The 21,977-nt window shown below is 45.9% G+C and overlaps 1 protein-coding gene and 1 long non-coding RNA gene across 5 annotated transcripts in view; one reads left to right on the forward strand and one right to left on the reverse strand.

Annotated features, from left to right (window-relative positions):
* The window catches only part of RGMB (repulsive guidance molecule BMP co-receptor b), a 52,079-nt gene extending 41,693 nt beyond the window's left edge, over window positions 1–10,386 (reverse strand). Inside the window, exons 1-3 of one of the 4 annotated variants that reach the window (XM_060280177.2) lie at window positions 9,463–10,386; window positions 7,362–7,448; window positions 1,328–1,560 (exon numbers count right to left, since the gene is read on the reverse strand). In XM_060280177.2, the coding sequence (XP_060136160.2) occupies window positions 1,328–1,560; window positions 7,362–7,366 (238 nt within the window). In that variant the 5' untranslated portion in view covers window positions 7,367–7,448; window positions 9,463–10,386. The other 3 variants (XM_060280176.2, XM_088653083.1, XM_035100241.3) reach the window with 3 other exon arrangements.
* LOC148684400 (uncharacterized) lies at window positions 2,406–5,625 on the forward strand. Its single transcript, XR_015946191.1, has 3 exons — window positions 2,406–2,541; window positions 3,198–3,324; window positions 5,323–5,625. It is a non-coding gene; the product is annotated as an uncharacterized LOC148684400 (long non-coding RNA).
* Window positions 10,387–21,977: the final 11,591 nt, after the last annotated feature.

A 21,977-nucleotide genomic window follows, 5' to 3' on the forward strand; every position in this document is an offset into this window, starting at 1 on the left:
TACCTTATACGGAGTCAGGCAATGGTCCATCTAACTCTGCACTGCCTAACACTGACTGGCAGGATCCCACCGGGATTTTGGACTCTCCCATCCCAGCCCTAACCTGCGGATGGCCAAGGATTGAAGCTGGGACCTGCTGCACACAAACCAGACTCTGCCCTTCCCCATACACACCAAACTTACTTTTAGCTTCTTAAAGTCCCCCCACCCACCCAAGCCATGTTACAAACCCAACCTTTGTTCATGAGTTTGCCTGAGCAGGAGGAGTCCTTTGCCCAGCAAGCTTCCCTGGGTGAAATGAAAAGGTGAAGGCTACAACCCAGCAAGGTTTGGGCTCCTACAGGAAGGCCAACAGAAATACAATTTTTTTAAATAAACAGCTGGCAAGACAGAGGCATCTTGCAGAAAACAAAACAGGAGCAGCAAGCCTCATCAAGTTGCACCATTGGAGCACGGGTCCCAAAAAGAAAATAAAAAGTGAGAATTCCAGCCGCGCAAACAGATCCGCATTCAAAGTTCAGCCGATGGGAAGAAGGGAAAGCAACGACTTTTCACCGAGATCGCCTCGCCTTCTCCTCCCAAAATCCTTCAACGCCAGCTGCAGATTAGGAGAGCCCAGGCGCTCTCTTTCCTGCGCCGCGGAGGAGGAGGCGAGGAGAAGAGAAACCTGATCTCGGCGCTGACTTAGTAAACACCAGGGCAGGGAGGGAGCGGTGCCAATCAAACTCACCCAGACACGGCAGCCCCCTCCCCCGCTCCGTCGAGCGGGGCCAGCTCCGCGCCTTTCCCCGCCGCCTTGCTGGGGAGAGAAGGCTCGCAGACTTGCTTTTTAAAAGCAGAGACCGCGGAAAGGAGAGGGGAGAGGGGGAGAGAGAAACCTTCGCGTGTGTGTCAGATTCCTCCGGGCTGCAAAACAAGCGTTTTGGCACAAGCGGTTCCCACTTGCAAGAGCAGCCTCGGAACACCACGCGCCTGCAGCAAGGAGCCGTCCACCCCGCCTGCAACGCTCCAGGACTGTCGCGCAAAAAACTTCAGATTCCTCTACACACACACACACACACACGCACGCGCGCACTTTCCGCGATCGCGGGCTTTCAACTTGCTCCCGAGGAAGCGAACTCCGGATCTGGGCAGCCCAGCTCGCCCACCAAACGTCCCGTTAAAAAAGAAAGAAAAAGGGAAGCCCCAAACCAAACAACTCGCGAACAAACACGTCTCACTACACAGCTCCGCAGCCGTCGGGGCGTTGCTTCCCGCTCCATCCCGGCCCGTTTTATTGGGGGTTTCCACCCCCCCACCCCCGCCCAAAGAGGGGCCCAGGCGGTACCTGTGTGTAGGAGCAGCCCCAGGCTGAAGAGGACGAGGAGGGCAGGCGGGGGGCGGCGCTGCTGCTGCTGCTGCTCAGCCCTGGCGGCGGCGGCGGCGGCGATGGCGCAGAGAGGGGCCGCTCTCCCCATGCCCGTCCATGCAGCTCGGCGGGACTCCAACGGCGGGGCGGCGGCGGCGATGGGGCTGCTGCATGAGCAGGCGATCGGGCCTCCGCGCTTCCTCTTCTTCCTCCTTCGGATCAACCCCACGGCGGAAAGAGGCCGCCAGGCCACACGGGAGCAGACGCGGAGGCCAGCGAGGGCGGCATCGCGGAGAGGCGGCGGTTGATTGGAGAGAGGGAGGAGGAGGAGGGGGGGAGAAAGAACAGAGACACAAAGCGGGTGAACGGAAAGCCACCGAGCAGCCCCGGAGATGGTCGGCCCCGTCCTCACTCCGAGCGAAGCGAGACCTGGCAGCAGAAAAGCAGACCGACACCCTTCCCACTGGAAGCAATCTCGGCTCTGCACACACGCACACACTCGGCTCGCCCGCCCGCCCCACTCCTCCCGGCGCGCTCCCATTGGCTCAGAGAGCCCGTTCAGCCAAACAAAGGCAACCCTCATAGGAGGCCGGAACTTACCTCCTCCTTCTCCCTCCTCCACCTAACTAAACCAATTTCTGGAGTAGATTTTTCTCCTCCTCCAAGGAGCCTGCACTACTGCTTAGGTGTTTACTGTTTGCAATGGCTGGCTGCCGGTAGTTTTTTTTTTTTTGCTCTGGCCAATTGCACAAAAGAATAAAGCAGGCTGCAGATTTAGTGCAGAGTCTCGTTACCCTACACTAGGAGGAAACGGCCCGACTGGAAGAGACTTTTTTTGTTTTCACTGCGGAGCCCTCACACACTCCAACGATTCCCACCCCCTCGCTGCCGGGAAGTCTGCGCCTCTATGCACCACCCCCGGGCCGCGTCTCCTTCCTCCCAGCACACACATTCCTGCCGAGACTATACAAGAGCTCGGGCCGGTGAGCGCTGGCTTGATGTAATCTAAGCTGTTCTTTCGAGGGGAGGGGGTCCCCACGTGATTCAACTTTTTCTTTTTAAGCGGCCAATCACCTTCCTAGCACAGCGCAGCTCCGTACTTTTAACACTGGAACGTTGACTAGGCAAACCTTCCAAACTGGAATCCTGGAACAAGCTTGAAGGCTGCTTGTTTTCAGCAACACGTTTGGAAGGTAGGGGTGCGGTTTGCCCGTAGGATTCTGCCTGAAGGGGTCGAGAGAGCGCTGTGTCTTCTCCCGGTAGAGATTCAGCTTCAAATTAAGTTTCTTGTTAACTTTTTGTGTCCTCGATTTAGCAGCGAAGTTATTTGTTAGACGGGGAAAGTGGGGCATACGACTTCCTTAGGCGCATCCCTAAAGAAAAGGGCTGGACTTTAATGTTGCCATCCTAAGCAAGCATGCTTTTAATTAGTCATCATTAGGACTGAGGCGTCCTCCAATTGGTCACTTCCAGTTCTCATTTTAAAAGGGTGTTTTTTTGTTTGAACTGGTATAATTAATCCGTAACAACCACCCTTCTCTAGTAAATTGTAAAGAACAACAAGGAGACCGGAAGCTCCACTTATTTATATTATCATGCGGGGGGGGGGGATTATAATTAGCAACCTGCCTATTCTTAGCCCGAGCGTATTTTCCCAAAAGCAAGTCGAGTCAAGGCAATTGAAAGAGCAACTAATCCGCGTTTCGCTACCTTGACTAAGCATCTAGTATAGAATAATCACTTATTATCAGGAGGGCAGCTCTTATTGAAATAGTTTATGGATTGTGATCTAAACGTTAGCAGCACTGATCTCGTACTGAGCTGCTGCTTCTGTCTCTCTCATATCCAGAGGCTGAAGGCGGTGTACTAAATTGCTGCCAGGCACGCGGACAAGGAGTCTGCCGAAGAGGGGCAGGATATACACAACGTGGAAGCGAGGGGGGGGGGGTGTCTAACAGCATCCAGTTTCCTTATCTGTAAGTGTAAAGTGGAATCTAATCTTCACGAATTGCTTTAACACTTGAATACACTTTCCTTTTCATCAGCTCGCACGCATATCTCCTTGGGGCAGTCAGAAGGGCTCCTTTTTTTATTAACCCTCTTTCCTCCAACCTGGATAGAGGCTGTTTCTTGGAAGAATTGTTATGCAAAAATGAGAGGCCTGGAACTGAGCCAGAGGAAATGTTGAAGATCCTACTTTAACCTAATCCTGAAGTCATTTAGGCAAAAACTTGCTATTAGTTGCAGCCACAGCATCCCTGTACCCCCCACTGAGTTCAAGGGGATTGACTCTCTAGTAAGGGCACAAGGGCCTTGTTAAACAGGTGCCCTCAACCCCCCCAAATATGTACAGTATTTGGAAGTCCCACCAAGGTCACAAAAACTAACTTAAAATACCAGCATAATTCTAAAGCTATTTGCCTTTGGAATGATTTGAGGGAGTGTTTGAGGTTTCACTTATGAACAACAGTATAGTCACATATTTCAAGCAAGCAATCCAGGCAATCTATTTTGTAATTGTTTTAAGCAATGCTGCTGCTGTGCCTTTGGCAAAAGTCTGAACTGCAACAAGTTGAGCAGATGAAATCCCCCCAACCCCCATTGCTCATATCCATGTCAATAAGAGAATGCAAACCTACCTATACAGGCAGGGAATCCTGAACAGTGGTGGCTGGTTCATTGGGGCAAGTGGGGCAGTGCCTTGCCAATCAGCCCCCACCTGTCCACCTTATTTCTCATGACTAGTGCAGTGAGTAGTGTGAGAACCCATCAACTTCTTCCTTAGTCTCAGAGTTGCCCTTGTATAAATTAGCAGGAAAGAGGATGATGGGGAAACTAAAATTACTTGACTCTGTCTGTAACTGGCTCAAGCGCCGCCTACTGTTTGGGATCCCTGCATTCTGCCCCTCCAGCCTCAGTGGGCACCAGCTGTCTCCATTCACACAAACATGGGCCAACAGTCAACACTCAGGTGGTTTATATAACAAGCTGGTGGACTAGCAAGTTCTAAAGCAGAGATGGGGAACCGCCACATAACATTGGACTACAGTGTTAACTCCCAATTAACCCAGACCATTTTCTCTGCTGATCTGGGTCTGTTGGTAACTGAAGTCTGACATCATCTAGTGGACCACAAGTTCCAGATCCCTAATCTAGTTTTGAAGACAGTACACACTGCACATCCATCAAGTTATAATGACTAGCAAAAGTGGCTTTTGGGATGCATGAACTCCCACAGAGAACCTGTTGTTTCAGTTCTTTACCACTTATGTGGAAGTAAGCTTAATTGAACCCAGGACTTCCTTCCTGAGTAAATATGTACCAAACTGTACTAAACAGAGTGCATTTAATTGCTGCCTCAAAACCAGGTGCTTCTCAACAAAGCCATCACATTCATTGGATACATTTGAGAAGCAAAGTAAACCACTTAAGGTGTACAAATTTCTAGCATCACCATAAAATCTTATAAAATCACTGTGTGATTTTAGCTAGTTTACAGGCCACCTGTTTCATTCCAACTCCCACAGACTTCAGTAGAACTGAGTCTGCAGTTATATGCACATCTATTTTTGAGTTACTCCTTTTAAAGTGACTTCTGAGTAAATATGCATAGGAGAACACTTTGCCTAAATAGTAAAATATCTGTTTTGCCAGAGATCCACAAACCATTTGTCTCTGGTAATTTTATTAAACAATAAAGAGACACTGGTCACAACATGTGCTATAAGACAATTATGCATTAAGCACCTGCATTAAGACAATTATGCATTTCTAAAGTATGACAACTGAAAGAGTTGGGGCCCTGCCCTCTTTAAAGCTCTGTTAACTGCTGTAACCTGTACTAGATTCAGGTCAGGGTATATATAGAAAATAGTTCAAAGCCAGAAATAATCCAACCGATAAATGAATTGAAGTTGGCAAAAAATATGTCAACTTATATAAGTATATAAAATGCAAGTGTTTTTTGTTTTCAGGGCAGTTGATTCTTCAGCATAGATTACAGGAAGACCATCACTGAATGAAGAAAATTACTTTTAAAAAAACAACCGCTGGAGGAAAAGGCTCTCTCTGCTCTCGTTCTACTGCATGGCAGCCCTTCACACTGTAGAGGGCGCTCTTGAGTCATTGTAAACACACAGGTCATGAAATGTTACAGCTTTCATTAAAAGAAGCTACATTTCACCAAAGGGGACTTGATTGTTCAGTTGTAGAGAGGCTGGAAAATTAAGTTTTTCAGTTGCATCTTTTGCAATGGTATAAATGTCACTGTTAACAGATGTGCTACATATACATTCTCTTTATTTATTTATTTATTTATTTATTTATTTATTTATTAAATATGCTGATGCCAACATAATACCCCTGAATTAAAAAGGTTACTCCCCCTGCTTAAAAAAAAAGATATCCACTAATGAAGTCTTATTTAGATCTGTTGTGACCAAAAAGTTTGGTTTTTGAAGTGCTGGCATGTGTTTGCAAAGTTCCAACAAAACCATAAACTGGAAATAAACCACTGAGCAGTTCAGTTTCTCCTTACACTGAAGGAGGACCCCCTTAAGTTTGGCCCACATGCGTTCCACATGTTACCAGCTGCAATAGTAGATGCTGTGCGTCATCCGCCGACCATGTTCCTATGGCAGGGGCCTTTTGAAGGAAATGCCATGGTCACCTTGACTGCTAACTTACTAGTTGGCCCTACTTAATTCAGTGTGACTTAAGTCTCGAGCCTATAAATGGCTACTCAGAAGAATGTGTGTGTGTTTTAAGACAGGAATGTGGAACCTGTGTCCTTCCAGATATTACTGGACTCCAACTCCCATCAGCCTCAACCAACATGGCCAATGGTCAGGGATGATAGGAGTTGGCCTCCATCTGAGAGTGTCTCCATCCCTTGCATATGGCCGGGACTCTGAGAAAGCAAGAAAACACTGCCATCCACTGGCAGAGGAAGAGGAGTGTGGGGGGAGCGTACCGCCCCCTGGCAGCGTGATCCCAGTGGGGTGCCATCGCGGCTTCCCCCCCCCAAGCTGGGTGCCACGCCCCCACAGGCGGCATGCCACACCCCCAGGATGCGAGCCAGCCCCGCCTGCTCTCTGCTCCGCCACTGCTGCCATCAACACGGTTTTAGCTTAAATCCACACAAAGCACCTGAGCACTTCAGACTCCTACTAAATCCATTAAATTGTAAGAAGAACACTCGGTTATTTACCCCTCGTCCTTAACTGCCTTACGGACTTGTGTGACTACTTGATGGAAGTCAAACGGCAAGAGCCATGAGCACCATAATCTTGTTTATTTGCAAGCTCATTGGCAAGTACACCTCAGAAGTACTTACAAGTAAAGAGGCATTAAGGTCCCAGTTTTGAGCACTTTCCCTTGGGAACAGATTCCCTTGAAAGTAGACGCTTTTAGATAAAGTATCTAGGGGTGAAATCTTTCCACCTGGAAGTGGCTCGCAGCCACTAACACCTTCCTGGTTTGGCCAGCTAGGCTGGGAGACCCTATGTGAATGAACGCCTAACAGGGGATCCAGTTAGCCTTCCTTCACACTTAGGATCCAGCAGTTACTGTTCTGTAAGCAGAAAACCGAGGGAAGGGGAAAGTGAAACTGAAGGATAGTGTGTCATGTGTCAAGCATATGCTAGGAACGTTAGTGAAAGAAACTGGCTTCTCCTTCAAACAGCACTAGTCCCCAGAAGAGACGTGAGCTCCTTTAACTGCTTCCCCCCCCCCCAATGCAATTTCCGTTTGCAGAACTGTTTTGCCAGCACACGATTCTTAACCCTGGAAACTTGGTGGATGGGTTCTGTTTGTGGACAAATTCAGCCCGGAAGGGTTAGTTGTAAAACTCGTACCCAGAACTCCCGGGGTCCCATTCCAGCTCCCTCCATTGCTTCTCTCCTCCGGCCATCTGGGGAAGTCTGGGCACCAACGCGTGCGCGCGCGCACCCACCACGCAGCGCTTAATAAATCCGCTCGGGGGGAAGAAGAAAAAAAATACTTGGCTACTTACATCATCTTTAACCCTTATGGCGCCGAGCGAACCGAGGGCGTCGTCAAACCTGCATCTCCGAGGATGTGACGCCGGGCAGTTCAGGACCTGATCGGCAGCGAAAACAACAACAATCGTAAATAATAATAAAAAAAATCAAGGTAGCGGCGAGACGGTCCCTCTTCCCGGGGCCGGGGGAAAGGGGCTTTCTGCTCGAGCCAGGCTGGAAGGAAGTGATGCGATCGCGCGGGTGGGGGGGGAGTTATTTTTTTTTTGCAGCGCCGAACTGCAAAAATGCAGAGTAGCAGGTGGAAAAAGCATTTGGGAGCCGCTGGCCAGAGAGCAGGGGAAGCAATTTGCTTCCTGCCCATTTATCTCAGGAAACCAGCACGCTCGTCCCTCCGAAACAAAGTTTAACCTCTTGCTTTCCAGCAAGGAAGACAGAGCCCTTTAATGTGTTTTTCAGGGCTCTTTGCTTTCCTAAAAACACGGGTGATTAAGGCTGTCAGGAAGACTGGGGGGGGGCTCCCCGCACTTGCTTTCTTTTTTAAGGTAGGGTCCGACATTGCAGATTAGCTGTCCTGAAATTGATAAAGACACATCAGACGCAACTTACTCCGCGAAGCTCAGTTGGTTCCTGGCTTGGGGCTCCCTTCCTTCCAGCGTCAAGTGCGGGCAAAACCAGTTCTCTTCCCAGTTTGGTGAAACCGCGGAAATGGGCACGCTTAAGAAAGATATCTCACAAAACTCTTAGAATCCCAAAACTGTAGAGTTGGAAGGGACTACGAGGGTCATCTAGTCCAACCCCCTGCTATACGGGAATCTTTCGCCCAAGGTGGAGCTCGAACTCATGACCCTAAGATTAAGAGTCTCAGTGTCTCCCAAGTATATACACGTTAGGATTTTACTTGCCAATTGACCGAGGGTGTTACGAACCAACCTCCCCAGCTTTGCTTAGAAGTATGGAACCCCACTGAAATCCTTGAGATTTCCTCCTCGCAATGAAGCTTATTTTAGGAGCGGACTGTGGGATCACCACGCTCTGAAAATGCAAAGATCGCAGCCTGACGCTCCCGAGCCTAGATTTTATTCCCAGGAAAACGATTTAAGGATAGCAAAAGCTGCGGGCGCTTTCGCTTCGACCGCAGTTCCTTGAGAATGACATTCCAGGGTAATGTACACGGGCAGCTTCCGAGGAAATCGCTTGAAAGCGAGGCCGTGTGGCATAGTGGTTAGAGAGCCAGACCAGGACTTGGGGTTTCCACACTCGTGCGTTCAGCCACGAAGCTCGTTGGGTGGGCACTCCCTGCCTCTCTCAGCCGAGCCTACCTCTCAGGGTTGTTGCGAGGATAAAAACGGACAGGTGAGAACCAATGGGATGTGGTTGCTTCATTCTCCGCAGCAAGCTGGCTACTACTTCCCCACAAGTACAGTACAAAAAAGAAAATTACTCCAGGTGCTTTGGAAGAGGAGGGGGGTTATCTCAGTTATTGATAACAAAAGATCGTTGCTCCTTATAGTTACAGCAGGTGCCGGATGCTCTACCTAGGCAGGCATTGGAGATCGCTGGTTGTAAAGAGATCCTTGCAACGACAATCTGGTCACTCAGTATAAAGGGATCCTTGTGTAGGCATGACCTGATCACCCCAGTCGTCGAGATCCACCATCTCTTGACTGCTTACTCAGAAATCCCAATGTGTGCGCTGGGCTTGCTCCCAAGTAAAGTGCGTGCACAACACTAACGACCCCCCCCCCCCGCCCCTTTGAAAGCAGTGTGGCTCAGGATCCGGGTACGCGGCTCCTCGATCCCCAAGCAGCTGTCTCTCCGCAGCCCTTCCCTGCCGCCGGATGAGGCTCAGACAGAGCTAGGCTGCCGCTCCGAGCCTCGCATGGACGGAGCACTTTTTCCCGCCAGCGCCTGAAAACTCCAGGTGTGAGGTTGGCCCGAGGCGAATTCCCGCCACAAGTGATTTCCCAGGTTCTATTTGGGGCGGGGGAGAGGCCGACACCCCCCCCCCCGACGCGAAGGCGTGGGAGAGGCAAGGAAAGTAAATCTCCCCCTCCCGCCGCGACCACCTCCTTCCTCCCTCCCGCTCCCTCCCCCGCGGGAAAAGAAACTCACCGCGAGCATCGCCTCGTCACTTGCATCGCTGACGTTCCCCGCGCTGCCAGCGAGCGAGGAGGTGCGGCTCCTGCGGGGTCTCCGGATCCGCCACCAGAAGCGCTCGCTCCGCTCCGGCTTCCTGCGCTCCGTAGCGTTGGCACAAAGGGAGGGAGGGTGAGACGGAGGGAGTCACGCAGGCAGGCGACGAGGTGCCTTTAACGACAGCGCGACGGTCTCTCCGCAAACAAATGAGGGAGGCGAAGGCAGCGCTCCCAGGCTCGACTCCGAGTCCCAGCCTCTCGCTCGCCGCCCCCTCCCTTCTCGGAAACCGCTGGAATGTACCTGAACATCTGGACCATCAGCTGGCTGCCCCTCCTGGTCTCTGCCATGAGACAGGAAGCGCCTTTTTGCTTTCCTTTTGCAACTCTCTCTCTCTCCCTCTCTCCCTCTCTCCCTCTCCCTCCCTTCCTCCTCTGCTCAAAGTGTCAGCCACTTTTTGTTTTTTCCCTCCAGGGTCCTTCTTTTATTTCCAGATGTTTCATTATCCCCACGCCTCCTGCTGCATCCCTTTCCTTTCTGATTGCCAGTCAGAGCGGTTGTTATTATCTGTTGTTGTAGTAGTTCATTTCTGGAGCGGGATTGCATTTGGAATGGATGAATGAATGAATGAATAAGTAAAGGATATTTCCCCAAGGCAGAATCGGAAGGCAAAGGAAAGTCGAGGGTCCCTTTGTTCGCACACCACCATCGCTTGGGTAGCTTTCCTGAATTCACTAGGGCTTCTTATGTTGGAGTAAACTTTCTTTTTTTATTTTTCAGAGAGCATCCTCACCCTCCTGGGAAAGTCAGGCAGAGACTTTGCCCTCCACACGTTCTTTGAATCAGAGGTCACTCCTGAATTTCACAGAAAGTATTAGTTCTCCTGTGCCCCCTCTTCAGATCTGGGACAAACAGGTAAATCAAGAAGTGAAGTTACAGTAAAATAAATAAATAAAACCAACAATTAAAAGCAATTTCATATGTAAAAACAATTTTATGTATACAAGCAACAAAAACCATTTCAGATGCTTAAAAGCATTTTCATATGTAAAAATAGTTTTGAAATTGGTACAGACTGGGTTAAAGAGCCCAGTTATCTTATTCCAGACTTGGCTTTGTTTTATTTATATACTTACACCTAAATGGCTTCCTCAATGCAACTCACATGGGGGATCTTCCAGATATTAATCAGCCTTGGCACCCCCAGTGCAGCAGGAGGCAGATCACTCACCAGGTCACCTATGCAGTATCCCAAGACTTGCCAGCTACCAGCAGGCAAAGATTGGCAGCTGGATATGTGGAATAAGATGGACAGCAGGCATGCAAATTTTCCATAGGTCTCTTTATGGTCTGGAAGACAAAGCCGTAACATCTCTGAGACATGATATAATAACTAGGAGTGCTGTGGGATGGGAATGCCTTCCCCAACTTCTACAATTTCAACCACAGAGGTGTCAGGGAGGTGCAGAGTTTCCTCGTCCTTATTGTGTGCATCATAGAAACTATAAGTCCTGGTGCTGTATTCCAAGCAAAGTAAAGCCAAACTTTAGCAATAACTTGCACCCAGTTGCGACATGTAAAACTAGTATTCCTCCCTTCGGCTGTGTGTTTTCATTTCAGTGAGTCCTCCTTTTCTCTCTGAATTGGATAGCTAGTATCCAGGAATTCTCCTAATTGCCCCACTGCCTTGAGGTGTATTAATTGGCTTGCTAACTTGAAGTATCCAGATTGCTGTACTGTACCGAATTACCCCTTAAGGCACCTTTAATACAACATGAAATCTGTAGTGCCCAGCTGTGTTTCTGCCAGGGTTTTGTAATCTTTATCAGCTGCATGGCAGGCAGCCATTTAAGACCAGAAGCTCCCCATCACTTTACCATGGTGCTAGGAAAAGCTTCCTCAGTTGACTTTCTGGTTTGCTATTGTTCAAAGCAAATTGTCCCACTTTCAGGAAATGGGCAAATCAGAGAAGGTTCCCGAACAACTAATACTTCTTCAGTTCTTCCCATGGTGCTCATGCTTTAGGTTGCCAAAACCACATTGGTGGCGCACAAGAAAGAAATACCGGTACTGACAGACACAGGGTAACCTCAAGGAATACACAAGCACAAGAAAACGTGTGTGTGTGTGTGCTAAAACAATCCCATGATAACTCAGTGGCATGGAATACTGGGAGACTCTTGGTGCAGGAGGGAGGATCCTGACAATTGAATGGAGGGAGGAAATAGAGTGAAATATGTGGAAGAAAGAACCACCTCATTGTCTGGGTAAGTTACTTGCTGCTTCACACAAAGAAGCTGTTTTTAAATGTTCCCAGGGATGAAAGAAATTGCAGGCCATAGACATCTGTGGATAAATTCAATAAATTTAATATGCAGTAGCTGGGATTGGACACAATTGTGTTCACCCCACCCTGAAAAACAACAACAACAACTACTACTACTACTTATTTCTAACCTGCCCATCTGACTGGGTTGCCCAGCCACTCTGGGGAGCTTGCAGCATATATAAAAACTTAGTAAAACATTAGCAAAATGGAGGGAGGAAATGGAGAGAGACGGGAGGAATCCAGAAAAAAACAATTTAATGAGAACTAAACATGCTCAGTAGGCAAATATAATGTTGAATGACTGTTTAGTAGGAGGGCATGGAAACCAGAAAGAGTTGGATGGAGTAGAGTGGCTTGAGCAGAAGTACGCCATGCTGCCACAGTTTGTACCTCACTTTTTGTTTCCTAATAATGCTGGGTGGGGAAGGCCTTGTCTTTTTTTATGAGCAGAAAGAGCCAACTTGACTAGCCACATTTCAGGGGTCAGCAACCTTTTTCAGCCATGGGCTGGTCCACCATCCCTCAGACCATGTGTTGGGCCGGACTATATTTTGAAGAAAAAAATGAACGAATTCCTATGCCCCACAAATAACCCAGGGATGCATTTTAAATAAAAGCACACATTCTACTCATGTTAAAATACCAGGCAGGCCCCACAAATAACCCAGAGATGCATTTTAAATAAAAGGACACATTCTACTCATGTAAAAACACGCCGATTCTTGGACCGTCCGCGGGCCGCATTGAGAAGACAATTGGGCCGCATCCGGCCCACGGGCCTTAGGTTGCCTACCCCTGCCACATTTGATGGCTTTGTTCCTCATGGATGTGTCTAAGTCCCTCTTAAAGTCACCCATAGCAAAATCCTACAGCTTAACTCTGTACAGTGTAAATGAGGACTTCCTTTGTCAGGTCTGAATTTCTCAGCATCTAGTTTCATTGGGAGACCCCAGGGTTCTAATATTCTGAGAACAGGAGGAAAACTTCTCTCTCTCCACCATCACCCCAGCATGCATAATTTTATATACCTCTATCATTTCCCCCCTTTAACCAAAAATCCTCAAGTATTGTAACCTATCCTTTTAGGGGAGTCACTCCAGTCCCTTGATCATTTGTGTCACCTACACCTTTTGCAGCTGTACGATATGCTTTTTGAGATGCAGTGACCCTAAATGCACACAGTATTCCAAGTGTGCTCACTTGTACCGGGGAGATGCAATCAAGACTGGGACTGCAGTGAGCAGGAAAAGGGTTCAACCCATGCCACATTTTGGATCTTCTCTCCAATGCAAATAGCAGTTTAAGGGGATAAGGGAGGATATTTATCTGGCCAGTGAGGGTCTTGATCTCCAAACATGGTGGTTACCAAAAACAAAAACAGCCACATCAAATGCAACGACTCAGTTATTGTGCAGTTTGGCTTTAAAACAGACTTTTAATTAAGGCTCCAATCGTTAACTATACTTAAAGGTAAAGGTACCCCTGACCATTAGGTCTGGTCACGGACAACTCCGGGGTTGCGGCGCTCATCTCGCTTTACTGGCTGAGGGAGCTGGCATAAAGCTTCCGTGTCATGTGGCCAGCATGACAAAGCCGCTTCTGGTGAACCAGAGCAGCACATGGAAACGCCGTTTACCTTCCCGCTGGAGCGGTACCTATTTATCTACTTGCACTTTGACGTGCTTTCGAACTGCTAGGTGGGCAGGAGCTGCGACCGAACAACGGGAGCTCACCCCGTTGGGATTCGAACTGCCGACCTTCTGATCGGCAAGCCCTAGGCTATTTGGATGCAAAACTGGTGGAAATCAGCTTGGCCAATATTTTTAGTGTTATGGTGCTCATGTTTTTAGAAGTTCAATATGGGGGATGGAGCTTGCCTGCTCAGAATCTACTCTTTGATTTATTTCTCTCCCTCCATGTGTAATATGGTGCCACCATAGGTTTTAATAGGAACATTCTTAGAAGTTTTGAATATGCTAAAGCAGGATGCCATTTTTCAGCATAATTGGAAAGGCGTGTATCTTTATTGCTGGCATGCCAGGAGTTTTCATAAAAGTGCTTTAGTGCCTTTCGAAATGTTTCTGCCCCCTGATACTAAGGAGGTATAATTGGGGAGGGGGAGAAATGTCCTCTCAACAGGAGAGGAGGAGCTTCTGCCTTTTCAAGCAGAGCTGCTTGTTCAGTGTTCAAAGAAGAGAAGAGCCTGGGCAGGGGAGACAGCAGGAGAGGGGCTAGCAATGATCTTTTGCTCTTTGTCATGTGTGTATCCAGAGCCACTTGGGAGCCTGATAAAAGGCCTGAAACTCCAGGTTCAAAAATTGATCTGTTTGTAGGTCACTGAAGTTCTGCAGTTTGAGAAACCAGCAGTGATGGTGCTGTAAGAAAGTGTCCTAAAAATGCAACACCACATTTCTCAACCGGGCAACAGTATTTTAGCTCTTTGGGGCTTCAATAAATATACCAAATGCCCAGAAATGTATTAATACTTTTACCGGTATCTCATTCTAGGAATCATGTATAGATCTCCTTTTTATCTGTGGAGCACAGTGCCTAGGCATAAGTGTTGTATTTATCTCTTATAGTTATGTTTTATTTGATATTCTAATAAAACATAGTCAAGTAATTGCATGTGTTTCAATATTTTAATTCTCTGGTTCCATTTTCCTTTTAGAATGAAACAAATCACAGTATCATCTATTGCGTTTATACTTTATTTCCCACTAAAAATAGTCCTAAAGCAATCAGCATACACCCAAAGTAAAATAAGAAAGAAATGCAAATAAATAAACAAACAATGAAAATTATTAAAAACAGATTTTATAGTGCAATAGCCTTACACTGATGCTGCCCAAATGTCTGGGAAAACAAAAAAGTATTTGCTGGGTGCCAAAATGATAATATGGGTACCAGGCAGGCCTTCCCGGGGACAGCATTCCTGAAAATGTTGGAGGGGGAGCATAGTATGAAGAGAGCCTGCTCTCTCACTGCCACCTTTAAGCCTTACTCAGATATGGCATCTAGAAAAGTGCAATATACAGTCTTAAAACTGTATATTGCATTGCAATATATTAAATAAATACATCCTCTGATGGAACCACTTTGGCAGAAGATGCTGTGCTGGCCACATGCTCACTGAGCTGAGTTAGTGTTGTTTAACAACCTGCTTCCTGCTCTCCCAAATAACACCTTAATTATTGAAGGTACAGCTCAGAAAACCGTAACCATCATTAATACCCCATTCTCCCTTGAGTACATTTGGAATGACCATCTTTCCATAGTCCATAGGCTGGTGTGTATGGCGCACGCGTCTGAGTGACATCAGGAGATCAGATCAAATGAGAGCAAAGACCTGTACTCCATTGTCAAGATGTGTGATTATCTTCCAGAAATAGGATAGCCATATCTGCAGGCCCAGTGGTGTTTGTAAACGTAAAAAAATGGTTGTCATGTATAGGTCACCAGACTTGAATCTCTCCGACCGAAAACTCATTGCAGCAAGAATCAGCAAAGCAGCAGCTTTGATTTTAAAAATCCTGAAGCCAACTTCGGTTGTTCCTCTCTTCCCTCTCCCTCCCCTCTCATAAGTGTAAAAGCTATCCTGTGCATGAAATAATGATGAGGAAGAGTTCAAAGCAATCCCAGGAAGCAAGCTTGCCTGTGAGGCTGTTTTGTCATGCTGTTCCAGCATCTTCCCCGTTCCCCTTCCTGTATCATGTCATGAATGAAGGTTCTCTCTCTCTCTCTCTCTTTCTTTCTTTCCCTGGCTTGGGAAATGAGAGAACACTCTAGTAAGGAGAAAACCGCTCTTTCCCTTCTCTCAAGGAAGATTAGGCAGCATGTCTAAGTACTTAGCTTGTTAGCTTTAAATAAACACAGTAATGAAATAAACACATTGTAATTCAGTCCAGAATTGGCCCCTCCAGTTCATCATCAACACAAGGGACCTTGGCTTTGGCAGCCGTTCCTTGCCTGATTTTTGTCTGATTTCCAGGCCTTTCTGACACTTAGAAGAATGATCCCCTCTGGGGTTTCCTCTGGGTTTTAAGCAACTGGAAACATTGCAGAAGATGCAATGAAAGCTGCCCATCTTCTTTGGCTAACCTTCAAAGTTAGAGGCAGGAGAGGGGCGGGGGAATCCACAATGACATTAGCATTGGTATAATAAACAGGCTTCTTTGAGCTGTACACAGTGGATTGTTGAGAGCAAGCAGAAAGATTTCTCCAGCTGCTGGGTGCTGCTGATCCAACATCCTGATGTACAGAATAGAAGGGTGAGTCGTTTGGGAAGAAAGATAACTTTGTTTTCCATAAAAGCAGCAAGAATCCCTTAAAGAATAGCAAACATGATGGACTACGCTGAAATACCGGTAGCAAAGCTGACTGGAAAACTCAGGAACCAAGAGGACAAAAACTTTTAAAAGGAATGGGGAAAATTTATAATTTATCTAGGAGACCACTGCAAGCACGTGAAAACATTAGCAGGATTTACAACGCACTTGTAATGTAACAAATACTATGGATAAGATGGATTCATTTAAAATATAGAATATGGAATAATATGCAGTTGTAAATGCTGACAAGAGGACCCATGGAGGGGATGGGGGGGGGGAAAGAGTCTCGAGATCCAGAGTAATCTCTATATATGGATATGCATTCGGAATGTTATAAATTTATATTTGTAAAATCAAATAAACATGATTTGAAAAAAGAAAGAATAACAAATGTATTATGAGATAAAGTTTTCCACATCACAATTCTAGTCCTTGTGCCGTAATAAATTTGTGAGTCTTTAAGAGGGTCACAAGACACTTGATCAACTTTTCAGCAAGAGATTAATGAGGCTACACCTCCCAAATTTGTATTTGGTACACATCCATCCCCCACCCAATCCCTCTGTGCCTGCTTCTAGTCCTCATCATTTTATTAGAAAGCTACACCAGGCCTGGAGGCAACACCCAACATCCTTAGGCATCTCGCAGGATCTACTGCTGGTCAGCTACCCAGTTGCAGATGCACCCATTTTGGATAAGGCAACTGGGTTCAGCCCTCTTTATGGGTGTTGGGTGCCCTTTACCAACAAGAGGGACTGGTTTGTGAGGCGGGAACTGGGGGCTGGCTTTAGACTGCAGCACTTGGGGGATTGTTAATTTGTCCCCAGTGCCATTTAACATCTATAGCAAAGGTTTTTAATCTTTTTGCTTTGCTTTGTTTTGTTTTTTCTAAACATATATTACATACAAAAAAAACAGAGAAAGAAGAAAAAATATTTCTAGACTTAAGATAGTTATTACAGTACAGTATACATAATCAAATCATCAAACATCTAGAATAAATGTGTATTATATAAAAGAAATAAAGAGAGAGAAAAGAAAAAAAGAAAAAGAAAAATACACGACAATAAAAAATTACAAGACTAAAAATACCTATCAAACAAAAAAAACATCATTTATTTAATTCAAACCAGTACCTGGGTGTTCTGCTCACAAAGTCCCTTGTACTGGATTGGATCCCTATTGGTTTGTTGACTTCCATCTACTCTCTGCGCTTTCAATTCAGCCATTCCTATTTTGATCTGTACTTAATTATTTGTCTCCATCTTGGGATACCTCTATCTGCGAAATTAGTCTAGAGACACAGCCAAGTGTTATTGTTGGAACCATGTTTGTTCAAGTAGTTTTTAACCTTTTTGAGTCCATGGCTCCCTTAACCAACCACATTCTTTCTACGGCTCCCCTGTGGGGCAATATGCTCAGAGTCTCAGGAGCTCAATTATGTTGCCCCTAGGTTGCCAAGCTGTCAGCCCCGGAGCCCAGTCTTCTGCCCAAGCAAAAGTGAGAGTTGGTTGGGAAACCAGTGTAAAGTTCCATCTGCTATTGTCACTGCTATTGCGGATAAACTTTTCCAGGTACCAACAGATGCCAGAGACCGCTTCACACCCCCAGGACCCAGCCTGGGTCTCCATAAAATGAACATCACTGCTCACTTCAAATATCTTGACCATAGCTTCATGGAGGTGCTGAAGATGTTTGTCTTTGGCCTATGCTTCATGAAAAGGGTGAGGGGCCTTTTTTAGCCCCAAAGCTACATCCCCTTGATTCCAGCCTTCCAAGGACTCCGTTCTAGTGGTAGGTGGAATCAGAAGGAAAAGTGGGTGGAGCCAACTCTGACCTTGGCAGGTTACATTTCAACCTGGGTTCCACACAGATACTGCTACACTCCATCGAGGAAACATAAGTTTTATCCCAGGTCATGTTCCAGCCACGCAAAAGCACCCAAGGGTGTGGAGCAGGATCATGAAGCAGGGTGTTCTGGGAAGAGAGGGTGTGCTACCCAAGGAGAGTAACAAGGGCCATAGAGAAAGGCCTGAGGGCCACATTGGGCGCCTGTGCCGAAGGTTCCCCATCCTTGCCTTATTAAGTGAAATACATTGGGGCATGGCAACAGTAATTATTTCTATTGAGGAGCAAAATAAATTTTGCTTTTCTTGGTGAGAGCACCGACCTCATTTTGCAAGCTCCTTGATGACATTTGACCTGGAAATACCGTGTTTCTCATATTATAAGACATGTCTTATATTTATTTTTTTCCCCAAAAAACACACTATGGCTTATTTTCAAGGGATGTCTTATTTTTTCCCTCCTCCTCCTGCCGCGGCCGGCATTGCTGCTGCGCCTATCACTATGTCTTATTTTCGGGGTATGGCTTATATTCCTTGAATGCTTAAAAATCCTGCTATGGCTTATTTTATGGGTATGTCTTAAAATATGAGAAACAGGGTATGAAAGGTAAAGGTAAAAGGTAAAGGACCCCTGGGTCCAGTCAAAGGCGACTATGGGGTTGCGGTGTTCATCTTGCTTTCAGGCCAAGGAAACCGGCGTTTGTTCCACAGACAGCTTTCCGGGTCATGTGGCCAGCATGACTAAACCACTTCTGAGGCACCGGAACACATTGAACGCACGGAAATGCCGTTTACCTTCCTGCCACAGCGGTACCTATTTATCCACTTGCATTGATGTGCTTTCGAACTGCTAGGTTGGCAGGAGCCGGGACAGAGCAACGGGAGCTCACCTCGTTGTGGGGATTCGAACCGCCAACCTTCCAAGAGGCTCAGTGGTTTAGACCACAGCGCCACCCGCATCCCTTGGAAAGATGAAGCACATGTTGCATAACTTCTATCCAAGATCATCCATGTTTATTTCCCCTTTCTTCTCCAAATTATACTGCATGCATCTGTTATGCTGGAGACACCTGGGAAGATTACAGTGTGCTCAAAAAGACAGTTTCCACCCCCCCCTCCAGTTTGCGAATGTCAGATAAGCAATGAATATTAATACTTTTTCCATGCAACAATGTTAGCATTTCATTAATTTCGTCTCAAATACTCCATTATATCATTTGATAGGGAAGAGATCTCTCGTGGGTCATCTATCCTATCCCCCTATGGCAGCATCATTTGATTGCTATTGAACTTTTTTTAATTGATGGGTGTCAGGAGTAACCTTGAAAACTAAGAACTGATAGCAGTTGAACAGCTGCTCCTGGCAACTCTTTGCTCCGTTGCCAAACAATTCCTAATTGCCCTCGCACTAGAATTTTCCATCTTAATTACATCCCTAGAAATTCTCTTTTTGTTGCCACTGCCTCACACAAGTCATTGATCTCTGATTGATCTTTATTTATTTATTTGTCTTAATTTAAATCTCTAATGCCTTGATAAGATTTTCAAATGGATTCATAAGCAATTAAGGTGAGAAAGTTAATGTGGCCTTGCGGATAAGATCATGAGCTATGAGCTAATAAGTCTTGGTTTCAAATCTCTGTGCATCCACTAGTTTGCTGGGAAAGCAATATGAGGGGGCTTAGGCAAACTGATATATCAGGATCAGTCTGTATTAATAGTTGCAAGAAAAAAACAGAATTATAGAAACCTAGAATTGTAGAGTTGGAAGGGACAGCAAAGGCCATCTAGTCCAACCCTCTGTGATGCTGGAATCTTTTGCTCAATGTGGGGCTCAAACCCATGGCCCTCAGATTAGAAGTCTCATGCTCTACCGAACTTTATTTATCAATGCTGATTTGGCATTTATAAATTGGAGAGAAGGGGAATAATTCAGTCAGTGTAGTACAGTGGGTGGAGTAGACAAGGGTGGAATCTACACACACACACACACACACACACACACACACACACACACACAACAACAACAAAAAACCACTGTGAAAATGCTATTTTTTAAAAATAATAAAAATAATAATACATTGAATTTGCCATAGCTCACTATCACCATCTAGTGTCACATTCGTGTATTGCACCTTACAACACATTTAAAACATTTTATTTGCAGCTATATAGCTGAGTGCTAGTTTTGAGTTCTGCACATGGCTATGAACCAGTTCTCGGCCTAATCTACCTCACATGGTTGCTAAGAGTTGTGCGCCTCAACCCCAGAGTCGGTCACAACTGGACCTAATGGTCAGGGCTCCCTTTATTTTTTACCTTTACCCATTGGTCTAATTGCACCTAGCATCAAGGGACCTCCAATAGGGTGTTGTGGCCATCCAAAGGTTCCCACCCACAACACAGGGTTTGGTTGCCAGGTCACACCGCAACACCTCTTGTTAGGGAGGACCCGGTATATAAATGTAATAAATAACTAAAATCTGTTGCATCAGCCGTGAAAGTGATGCAGCTTCCTGCTGGAAAAGCAGCCCATAAACTAAAGCAATTAATTAAGTACATTCATGAAGGAAAGGAAGGATGACCTCACCAAGGTGAGGGTGCCAAGGGCCTTGTGTCACCAATACAAGGGATGATGCAGAATCTGTTCTTTCCGGGGCCCTGTAGGTTCAGGCTGGCATCAAATAACTGCAGCAAGTGCAGAATCACTGGGGAACTGCTTCAGGGCCACCCCACCCCCCAAATTCTTCACAAAGCGGTAATGAAACATGAAAATGTTCATAAAACTCAGTCGTTTGGAAAATACAGAATGATCTGAAATAACAATAACTAAAGACAATGCTATCTAATTTGCTCATAAAGGCCATAAAACTCGAATGATCCTTCTCTTAAAAAAACACAGCAACAACCCAAAAGCTTCTTCTTTTGATTATTTCATGGAGAGGAGACAGCAGTTCAAATAACATTCATATTGAACAGATAAAACGGTGGGTGACCTTGAGATTGCACTTAGAAAATGATAGCTGGGTTACCTGAGGTTAAACTTCAATGACATCAGCAGAGTTTTGTGAAGGGTGAAGATTAATTTTTGCAATGTGTATAATCATACCAGAAGCAGAAGCCAAATGTCTAATTTTCTGCTTCCCCCCCTTGTATTAATGTGATGCATTCTGGGGTGGTGGTTGTTTTGTTTTTTGAACAAAGGCATCGAGTTGGATTTACTAGAACATATATTTTGATTTATTTTCAAGAGCATTATTTTCATGCAGCTGTTACATGTTACATTTTAAGGTTCGTATCAATATTCAGCTGCAGAGCTGGATTGCTGTCTGATTTATTTCTCAGCTAATGGTAAGATTTTAATGAAAATGGGACACTTTGGCAATTTAGAATATTCCTATACTCTGGTTAGTGATTGCTCTCGCCTACCTTCCTTTGCAGCTGTCTGGATTCAAAAGCAATTGAGGTTCAGGGAATCTGCAGCAGGTTGATTTGAATGCAGAAAGCTCCTCCAACTTCATATTAACAACTTTAGTTAGAAAGTGATATGTGTCTTTGGGGTTTGCCTGTGGCAGAATAATCTAAGGCTGAGTGAGGGACTACAAGATTTGAAATGCAAGAGCTTTTCATAATTGCAAAGGCCAGGAATGGGTAAGTCTCTGGAATTGAATTTCTTACTCTAGCTCCTCAGAACTGGTTTTTTTTTTATCACTAAACTCATAATTGTGATTATTAACTTGCAACTCACTCCTGCTCCAGCGATTTAGGGAGAATCAATAATGAAATTGTGGTGTACAAGTGAGCTAGTTTGTTAAGATTATGATAAACTGACCAAGTTCAAATAGGCTCCTTCTGGAACATTGCAGATTATTTATATGTATTGAGCACAACCGTAAGACATAAATACAGGAAACTGCCTTATACAGAGTCAGACCATCTAGCTCTGCATTGCCCTTATGCTGACAGGCAGCAGTTCTTTAGGGTTTC

This window comes from Zootoca vivipara, chromosome 10 (assembly GCF_965207765.1).
Source record: "Zootoca vivipara chromosome 10, rZooViv2.hap1.1, whole genome shotgun sequence".
In the NCBI taxonomy this organism is placed as follows: Eukaryota; Metazoa; Chordata; class Lepidosauria; order Squamata; family Lacertidae; genus Zootoca; species Zootoca vivipara.